Source organism: Achroia grisella, unplaced genomic scaffold, assembly GCF_030625045.1.
Source record: "Achroia grisella isolate CSIRO2021 unplaced genomic scaffold, CSIRO_AGI_Agris_v1 utg1589, whole genome shotgun sequence".
Lineage (NCBI taxonomy): Eukaryota > Metazoa > Arthropoda > Insecta > Lepidoptera > Pyralidae > Achroia > Achroia grisella.
The window spans coordinates 828,445-839,950 of record NW_026712660.1 but is presented as its reverse complement, the minus strand read 5'-3'; the positions used below and the strand labels follow the sequence as shown (position 1 = coordinate 839,950).

The following is an 11,506-nucleotide window of genomic DNA, read 5'->3' as shown; positions in this document are numbered from 1 at the left end:
TAAAATTTTACCATTGTATAACTTAATATGGTATGCAATCATAACAAGTAAATATATAAATGAGTAAATCAAAGTCACACGCTATAAAAAAATATGAGGCTAAATGAACAAAAAAAACCAAACTCATATCTACAATAGAATTTCAATCAAAAGTTTATTATTGGAAACATAATTCTTCTTATTCTCTAATTCTTAAGCGGTAAATACGGTATTATTTTTATAGAAAACAACAATAACAATTTATTTGCACAAGTAGTTAAAATATGGCATATGATTATTACGATATAACAACTTACATTAAACTATTAATATTTTTTATATTTCTTTTTTATCGATAATTTCTATGAAACTATAGACATCACTATTTGATTCCATATAGCCCGCTCTAAGGCGTATGTACACGACAATAAAATAACCATTTGGTTAGCGTCGATTTAGAGACGCGCCAATTCTGTGTCGATTATGAGGATATTTCTTTTATTAGATTAAATGTTAGGAATCGTTTTATGATAATATTTCCAGGGTTGCGTATTTGGAACATCTCGGGTAAAACGTTTTATTATTATCTTTATAATCGCATAACTTCATTATTCAATCTATAGTGATAACTTATAAATAATTTATATGTTGCGTAAAATATTCAACAATCGAAACATCTTGTGATTGAGTGTTATCTATATATATTATGAATACATTTACAAAAAAAAATGTATCTAAATAAATATATACATATTCATATTCATAACACAAGTTCTATTGTATTACACTGTATATATTTTCCAGGGATATTATTACTATTATCATTAATTATATAGCGTTTGTAACAAAAGATGGATGGATTGTGTGAAAGATGATATGAATAAAAGAAGAGTATGTTCAGATATGACGATCGATAGAGAGCAGTGGAAGAGAATGACATACTGCGCCGACCCCAAATAATGGGATAAAGGCAAGGCAATGATGATGATATAGCGTTTGTAACAGATGAACGGTTACACACATGAGAGTGGTTGAGGCATGTGCCTCAATACCTTGTAATTCCACTGCCATATCTCACACTTAAACACAAATAATGTTTACAAAGCAAACTGCGTTGCGACTGAAATCATGACATTACTCACGCAGACGACTACATCCGAACCCGCTTGATAAAAAAAAAGAAATATAAAATTTGAAAATGGAATATAAAATGTATACAAGGAATATTAGAATTTAAAAAAGGAACATTGAAAGCCGTCCGTGTGCCCGCAGCGTTAGGGAAGCCGTAGGGGCGCCACCGTCGCCCGTCAATCGATAGCAACTCGTTGCCAAGCAACGATCACGTTGCAAAATAAACAATCAAATCGGAACCCGGCATAAAGCAAATTTACTTTCTTATTTTATTACTTGTGTCAACAATTTAGATCGATATTATTGAATTATTTACCCGCCCGTGCATTGGTGTATCATGTTCTTTTGACATTATCAGTTTTTTGGTTAATATGATGTTGTTACCTGTATGTGGGTCGAGTGTGTGTGGGAAGGATTTCCGACATTCTCTGAAGAAACCGAGTCCAAATTATCCGTATGGCTATAAGACGAAGAAACCCAGAGTTGTCCCGGCGTTCACTATACAAGGTACTTAACAATGTGAAAGTAATTAGCTATTACCTGCGACTCTGTTTTTTTTTTTTTTTGAGATTACCATATAGTGATACAAATGGTCTTTATGTTAAATTTCATTAAGATTAGTTCAGCCGTTTTGTTACGAAATTATAAACAGATACATAAGTTTATTCCTCCTTCTTCTTGTGATAGACTACTTTCCAAATAAATGGTAGAACAAAAAATATATGCCTATTCAAAAGTGTTCACATTAAACTTATTTGAATAAAGATTATTTCTATTTCTATATAAAATAATATATGTAATAATAATGTATAATAGTATATGTTTAGATTAAATATAAAACATATAGTAGAGCAAAAAATGAAATATATTTTACAGCGCTGCAGAAAAATACTCGCGTTGTACCGCCGCCAAAATGCGGTGTATACGACCCTTTACCCTCGAGACCGACCATGTTCAGAAAGTGTTACCAGCGCGGGGAATTCCCTGTCTCCATAGAATTCACAAACATTGGGAAACGCCTCGCTTGGAAGGTAATCTCATTCCTGGCTACTATCCATTCAGGGATGCCAATCACACTATTACAAGTACGAGACTTTCAGTCTACAGTACGAAAATATCACCCTTGTACTATGTTGTACGAAATTTTTACATACGAAAATAGGTCTATATGCTGATTAGAATCAAAATGAACTAAAGTTTTGATAGATCCCTTGATCCATTTGTACTTTGCTTGCGTTAGGATTCCTAGTTCATAGGACAAGAGTCTTTTGGTCTACGGTACTAAAATATCACCTTTATACTGTTGTACGAAATTTTTGCATACGAAAATAGGTCTAAATATAATGATCTATGTACTGATTAGAATCAAAATAAACTAAGATTTTGAAAGTAGGTAACCCTGGATTCCTTTGTACTTTGCTTGTGTTAGAATTCCCAGTTCATAGTATACGAAACATTTGGTCTAAGTTACGTAAATATCACCCTCGTACTATGTTGTAGGAAATTTTTACATACGAAAATTGGTCTAAATATAATGATCTACATGATGATTAGAAACTAAGATTTTGAAAGTAGGTAACCCTAGATCCATTTGTACTTTGCTTGCGTTAGGATTCCTAGATCATAGCATACGAGAGTTTTGGTCTAAGTTACGTAAATATCACCCTCGTACTATGTAGTAGGAAGTTTTGACATACGATAATAGGTCTAAATACAATAATCTACATCCTGATTAGAATCAAAATAAACTAGTTTTGAAAGTAGGTAACCCTGGATCCATTTGTACTTTGCTTTCGTTAGAATTCTCAGTTCATAATGTACGAGACTTTTGGTCTACTGTACAAAAATATCACACTCGTACAATTATGTTGTACGAGATTTTGACGTACGAAAATACGTTTAAATAGAATTATTTACGTGCTTTTTAGAAACAAATTACGCTAAAGGTTTAAAGATTAGTTGCCTAACCATGGTTCCATTTGAACTTTGCTTGCGTTATGATCTCTACCCTGTCCATACCTTGCCTGTCCTACCCTGTCCATAGGGTATTCAGTACATTTATTGAACATACTCTGGTATATTATTGTCTAATATATACTGTATTATCATATTATTATAGTATTTAATTCCTGATATTGTTGTATTTGAATTAATAATTATCTTCTTTCGTAGGTGCCTATCGAGAAATTAGATTTTCATCATTACCTGCCAATGTTCTTCGACGGTTTAGCAGAAGGGTCGTATCCTTTCAATTTCATCGTTGAACAAGGAATCCACGACTTGGTTACTAAAGGATCTTATAAGGTGCTACCTGTGGTGCCACAGCTTATCATTCCTATCAAAAGTGAGTTTAATTTCTAGTTATAATTATTCCCGAATAGCTTTTATTAATAGAGAAGAATTAAGGTTGAAAATTCCAACTGAAAATCAGCGTTAGAAATATTTTTTTTACGGTATTATGATGAGTTGTGATCGACATTTGCCTTTGTGTTGTAATGTGTGTAAATTGCTGTTTTTTATAAATATTTTTTGTCAATAAATTCTATTCTAAAAAAGTTACTAAATATTTTATCTATCTATTTATCTACTTAACAATTTTGTGGATATAATTAAAAACAAAATTTTTAAAATGAAGCCACCTGCAGAAGTATGGTAAAGCATCTATACAAATAAATAGAATCAAGTGTCTGTTTGTAATTTCAAATTAATAGCTTTTCATTAAAGGAATATGAAAGTGTTATACACTTACAGCAAAAAAATCATTTATGAACTCTTTTTGTGTCTGTCTCTGTTCTTGCTAATCTCTGAAAAGGCGGAGTCGAATTTGAAGAGACTTTCACTATCTGATAGCTAATATTATAAAGAATAACTTACGCTACTTTTATTTAAATAAAACTAAATTTCTCGTTCACTAAATCACCGGTAACATTGTAATAGCTAGTAAAATATAACATAGCACATCTGACAATCGCTATCAACAAAACAGAAATCGACTAGTGTTACGACATTTATCAAATATATTCCTGTACAAATTGGTTAGGATCCTGTTCAACGGATATGTTGATTTACGGCCGGGCCAAGTCAGCAACCGGAGTTCCAGACTTGAATGCCTGCATGGAACTTGATCCGCGTCATTCAGATTGAATTTGACTTAGGGCGATGTGAAAAAAGTAATGAATTTTCTCGTAATCGAAATTCTAAAGAGAGTGTTTGTTTACAGTTAAGTGATTTAAGATTTTTTTTATTGAAATCTGATATGGACGTCAGAAATTAGATTGTAAGGACTGTGTTGATTTAGACCTAAAAGATCTGAAGCACATGGCAATAGCCCTTTAATAAAAACAAAATGGCCGTGAACCTGCCACATGCGTTGCTATTTAGGTTGCAATAATAATTATTGCTAAAACAATTACAATTATCTTCACTGCCATATATCATTATCTATACATATAAATAAAATTGGAGTGTCTGTTTGTAATATTGAAATAACCATTTTTTACTACATGCATATGAATATAGTTACGGTACATATACCAAAATAACATTTTTTTACAATTTTTGTCTATCTGCTAATCTCTGTAATGGCTGGACTGGTTTTGACGGGACTTTTTTTGGCAGGTAGCTGATGTACTAAGGAGTAACTTAGGCTACTTTTATTTTAGAAAAATAAACTTAAATTCCACGCGGATGAAGTCACGAGTTATTATAAATATAGTCTGCAAAGCAAGCTTTGCGACAAAACAGAATAGAAAATTCTTTAGTAAAATTCAAATGGATTTTACGCACTTATGAATAGTTAGTCATATTTGTTTTTTTAATAGTAATAGTTGAGATAGAGATATGCTGATCTCTGTGTTCTGAAGAAGACGTTAGTTAAGATAAAATCACAATGGAGTCACTGAACAGAAGAAAACATGTAGATTAAATTTATATGCTATAAAAGAATTAATTCACTTAAATACATAAAAATATCACACAATGATTTGATGACATTAGCAATTAACAGCTTCATTTTTGGATAAGAGATAGTTAGTATCTATGAAGATAATAATTTAAGGAAGGTGTTACATATTAATATGGATAAGGGCAGAGGAATGCCGAAAAAGAAATGGATGGACTGCGTGAAAGATGATATGGTAAGAAAGGGACTAAATAACGAGATGACTGCGAACAGGGATGAATGGAAGAGAAAAACATATTACGCCGACCCCAAATAAGGAAGAAGCAGATGATTAGATTGTCGATATCAATCCTTGTGTAACATTTTTCTTTCAACGAATATTGCAGCCAAATCATACATGAAATTGTAACAAGCAGATAGCCAGATTTCGCGTTTGTAATATTAGTATATATGATGTTATAACTGTTGTATAAGATATATATAATAACTAGCTTTTGCCTGCGGCTTCGCTCGCGTTAATTTGACATCACTACATATACAGGCAATAACACATTATAAAATTAACAGAGAATATGAAATTAATAAAAGAACAAGAGAAAAGTAACAGTAATAGTGAATTTATACAAATATATACATATACATGATCTTCAATAATAATTAATTGTTATTTAAAGAAGGGCTCACTTAGTTGGTGTATCGCTGATTTAATATTTTTATATTATATTATACTAGTTTTTGCCGGCGGCTTCGCTTGTTTTAATTTATCTTCTTAGGGGTGGAATTCATCAAAATCCTTTCTTAGGGGATGCCTATGTCATAGTAGCTTTATGCATGCAAAGTCTCAGCCCGATCGGTTTAAAATTGACAAAGTTTCATACAAACTTTCAACCCCTATCTTATACCTTTGGGGGTAGAATTAATCAAAATTCTTTCTTAGCGGATGCCTATGTCATAACAGTTAACTGCATGCCAAATTTCAGCCCAATCCGTCCAGTCGTTTGGGCTGTGTGTTGATAGATCACTACGTCAGACACCTTTGAGTTATATATATTTAGATAACAATGTTATTGTTGCAGATGCTCTAGCAACAAAACGCCCGACAGTCCTGTGTCACGTCCTCAAATGCATCCAGATGCTTGTGACCGGATGTGACCGAGTGGGAGAAGCACTAGTGCCTTATTACAGACAAATTCTGCCCACGCTGAACCTATTCAAAGATAGAAACCGTATGTATATTGCATCATATGTATTATTACTATGGTAGTATGATGGTAATTAGCGTTTACAGTTAATATTGCTATGAAAGAACTACATTTATTCTATTAAGGTAAGATTTAATAGCGTCATATAGGGGTTTATAGAGATAAATTATTATAGCTTATTTTTGTCTCTAAATATAGGAAGAATCATAAATAATAAAAACTGAATAAATGTCTTAATGATTTGGATCTACTATATAAAATAGTTGGGTTTAGCATTCTATGTTTTTCAGGTTTGATAGTTACAAATTATACCTAATATAATAATTGGCAAAATCGGAGTTACCGGATGGTCGCGAGTTCGATTCCTAACACGGTACATTTGTATTCAAGTAATTGTTTATATAGGTCTGGATGTTTTCTATGTATATTATGTACGCATTTATAAAATAAATGTATCTATGTATTTATATCAGTTGGCTAATACCTAAAATATATGTTCTGCTTAGATTGGGACTACATAACATTGTGTGAATTATCCAGGGATAGAAAAAATAAATAAAATACGACCGCTTAATGATAACAATAAAGGGTAATGATAAAAAAATAATGTAAAGTCAGGTAAATATAATAGCAATAACGCACGTAATTTGCAAAACATTAACTCTGAGTGAACGAAGCAGCACAAAAACGTTCCGAGTCCAACCGCAACTATTTTGTAACAAGAGAAATGAGGCATTTGCGGCCCTCGTACACATATTGTGTAAAAGCTCATTAGACAAACATGTCAGCTTAGGTGCGGCTGCAACTATTTTGTGGTTATTAACAACACCAAAGTAACAATGTTACCTACTGCTACTTACAATATGACTTCGTTTTCACTTTTTAAATTTAAAAAGTAAGTTTCCAGCTACTTACAAAATGACATCGTTTTCACTTTTTAAATTTATTTTAAAAAGTAAGTTTCCAACAATAATTTAGTAATAAATTTATGGATTTACTTATTTAGATATTTACCTTCTGTTTTGTATAATTAGTTGTCTCTGTAGAATATGAAACGATATACAAAAAAATGCTAATTATAAGTAAATGCTTTTAATGAAAACTTGATTTTGGTTAAAGTAAATTTTAGGCCATATAGATTCTCGTATATAGCAGTCAATAATTTAAATAAATATAGTATTTTTTAAAAACAATATAAGGAAAAACCTCTTAAAAATTCTATACCATATAGAAATCTCCAATAAAGCTTATTCCTTCTTAAAAGACCATCAAGGTACTTGCAATTGCCCTGGCGTTGCGGGTGTTCATGGGCGGCAGTAATCACTTATCATCAGGTGAGCCGCAAGCTTGTTTGTCCCTAAAAAACTCATATATATTCATATTTTCACTTTACGTTGTTTTTTCTTCTATACTGTTGTATTCATGTTCACTCGTTGGTATACTTGCGTTTATTCTCTATGATATAAAAAAATTATGATTAGTCATAAGGATATTGAGTTTTATGGGAAACTCGTTCTGCTTTTTTTCGAGCTGCTTCTTTGTGGAATAAGCTACCCAAGTACATTCAAGACAGTCCTTCCATCACTACTTTTAAAAAAAGATTAAAATCTTATTTCCTCTCTACCAATACATGAAGCTGTTTCAAAAACAATCGTCTTATTAATATTTAATCGCTTAATGTATTTATGTATATGTTTAGGTTGTTATGTATTTATATAGTCATATATATTTGCTTTAATATGTAGTATAGTATCGTTTTATATATGTATTATAACATGTAGATTTGTTAACTGTACATAGTAATATTCTATTTGTGTATTTAGAACTCTTGCACTACCATTATCCACTAAATATGTCCACAGTTACAGCGTTAGGTTGGCTGGAAGAGATCTCTTTCAGATAAGCCCACCCTTGCTCACATTTTTATTTATAAATATCTTGTTTCTTACTATATATAAGTGCAATAAAGAATATATAATGACGTTTTCAATTTGTTACTTCTACGGTTGGTATACATGTTCGCTTAGGCAAAGCAGACGTCGACGCGCGTAGAATTCCCTAACAATGCGGTTGGGTGCCACTCGCGGTGTAGCGATCGTGACGTGCTCGAAATTTGGTGCGGCGTGACTCTGCCACATGTAATTAATCTACTCTGATGCTCTGACAAGTCTATTAGGTTGAAAACAATATCTCCAGAACATTCTCCACGTGTCAATTATTTTAGTACATCCCATGATTGATAACAGCCAATCAACTGTAAGACTATATGGTTCTTATGTGCAAATATTAAAGATCATATTTCGATCGAAACGTCTTCTCGCTAATTGGCCGTGATATAATAGGTGTAATATTATGATTTAATAATTTTATAACGCTAGAAATCAGTAGAGCGTTCCATTAAATTTTGTTGGCTCTGATAACTTCCCTAGAATCTCAACTATTAATAAGCGGAATATGAAAATGTTGCGTACAATTTAATCACGCTTGACGATTTACATTATTATATTGAAATTCGGTAATATGTGAACGTTAATAAGAAAATACGTCTATCAATAATTATAATTGTAAGAAATTCAAATTCAAATTCAAATTCAAAATATCTTTATTCATGTAGGTCTATTACAGACTCTTATGATATGTCAAATCTACCGTCAGTTCGGAATGATATCGAGATGAGAAGAACTGACAAGAAACTCAGCTCGTAATTTTTTTCAAATAATAGTGGAACATGTTTATGATAAATACAGTTATTAAAATTCAAATTTGGGATAATAGAGTGACCACCAGCATATGCTATCGCAAAGAACAAAAAATTTAATCAGTGTTCACAAACTGAACAGACCAGTCCCCACAAGCAGCACCCGTTCACGAGTATGACGTATGAGCCAGCCATCATTGTACTCAACCATATTTGAGGGAGCACATCGACCCGGCCCACCACGCCGCCACAAGTTTGAACTTTATAGCGAGCATGACTGTTTCAGGTTACTCCACTTTTAAATTATATTATTTACAGCATAGGCTGTACAAATGACATCGTTTTCACTTTTTACAATATTAAATTTACATTATTTAATTTACAATATGTCATTACAAAATTTATAATAAGTTTCTTTATTGTTATTACATTATCCATGTCAATGGGAAAAATTATATGTCTCATAACAAAAGTTAAAATTGTAATTATGTCCACACATTGTAGTCATTTAAGTAGTCGTTTATTTTATAATAAGCTTTAGAGCAAAGTGTTTTTTTTACAATGTATCTTAAATTTGGCTTAAATTAAATTTAAAACAATATCTGGCAATTTATTATAAAAACGTATACAATGTCCCATGAAAGATGTACTTACTTTTTAAGACGATAACTAGGCATATTTAATTTATTTTTATTCCTTGTATTAAAAGCGTGTAAGTGACTATTTTTTGGAAATAAATTTAAGTTTTTGCGTACATACATAATATTTTCATATATATATTGAGAGGGAACAGTAAGAATACCTGTTTCTTTAAAAAAAAATTGCGTTCTCTAAGAGATTCGCGACACGGTAAATTATATATTGAACGAATTGCTCTTTTTTGTAATATAAAAATTGATTCTACATCAGCCGCTCTTCCCCACAATATATTATGGACACAATACATTATACTATGGAAGTAACTAAAATACACTAGTTTCGCTGTTGCAGTATCAGTCAACTGTCTAATTTTTTGATAGCAAAAGCAGCCGAGTATAGTCTTTTGGCTAGTGTGAATATATGTATACTGCAATATATTATCTATTACAATACCAAGAAACGAAGTCTCATAACAAAGTCCAAAACATGATGATTCATACTAACAGTTGTCGTTACTTGTTTTACATTTGTAAAGAGAATTTAACACATTTTGTTTTCATTGAATTAAGCGCTAGATTATTTGATGTAAACCAGTTTAGAACATCCTCAAGAGCAATATTTATATTATTAAAATCCTTTGTATTTCTTTTCACTATATAAAATAAGTGATGTGTCATCAGCAATACAATACTATGTCAAGTATGTTTTGAAACTGGTATGGTAAGTCATTTATATAAACAAGAAAAAGAAATGGGCCAAGTATAGAACCCTGGGGTACACCCATTTTTATAAATGACCCCTTGGACTTGCTTCCTTTAATGTCTACCACTTGAATTCTATCGCGCAAATATGATCCAATGAGTTCTGAGGATTTTTCTCTAATTCCATAATGCTCTAGTTTGCGTAATAATATCCTATGGTCAACGCAATCAAACGCTTTAGAGAGATCACAGAAGACACCAATGGCATCGTGTGAATCTTCCCAGGCACCGAAAATACTTTGTATTAAGTTAATGCCTGCATCAGTAGTAGACCGTCCACTCATAAATCCAAATTGCTGTTTATGAAATAAATCATGTGTATTAAAATGAGCTAACATTTGTGTAAGTAGTATCTTTTCAAAAATCTTACTAAATACTGGTAAAATTGAGATAGGTCTAAAATTTGATATATTGTCTTTGTCACCAGATTTAAATAGCGGTATTATTTTACTCACTTTCATTAGATAACTTTCGATACATGAAATTTTTAATACTATTATTATTAAATTAAACAGTCTCAATACTAATACATATGTATATATAATTGGAAATAAAATTTGAACAAAAATATATGTTCTTAATAAACGACAAATATATTTTTATTAATATTAACCGAGTGGAAATACAAAATAAAATGTCATTGAACAACAAAACTATAATTACGTGTGCCTTAAAACAACACAAAATTGTCAGTGGCACAGTAGTATTACACCTGAATGAGTAAACATTTGCTACCATAATTAAAGTTCTAAACATTTCTCAATACCATCTAATTATTTAAAAAAAAAATTAACATCAACAGGTAACATGGGATCCGGTATTGATCACACAACAACCCGGGGCGAAAATGTCGCGGATCTCATTGAAGATACACTGCAAATTCTAGAGCGATACGGCGGGCCGGATGCATTCATAAACATCAAGTATATGGTACCAACATACGAATCATGCGTTCAGAACTAACGAATATGACCACATAACCGTGAATAAAAATGATCTAGAGTTTAGAATTGCCTTTTCAAACACAATTTCTGAACGTATTTATTAGTGAAATATTTTTTTTCACCGTCTGAGAGATTCTGTACAAACCTATTTTATTTACAATGGCCTGGGAAAGCCTAATAAGAATTTTAATAACGGATTTCGTAATTTATTGAAACGCTCGACTGAGATGAGACGAGTTGAAACTTTAGGA

At 31.6% G+C, this 11,506-nt stretch overlaps 1 protein-coding gene across 1 annotated transcript; it reads left to right on the top strand.

Moving 5' to 3' along the window:
• Positions 1-1,303: 1,303 nt before the first annotated feature.
• On the top strand, positions 1,304-11,297 carry LOC131841346 (parkin coregulated gene protein homolog). The gene is made up of 5 exons (XM_059189667.1): positions 1,304-1,617; positions 1,987-2,141; positions 3,283-3,454; positions 6,088-6,237; positions 11,114-11,297. Exons 1-5 carry the CDS (start codon positions 1,482-1,484, stop codon positions 11,272-11,274), a joined length of 774 nt encoding a protein of 257 aa, XP_059045650.1. The 5' UTR covers positions 1,304-1,481; the 3' UTR covers positions 11,275-11,297.
• Positions 11,298-11,506: the final 209 nt, after the last annotated feature.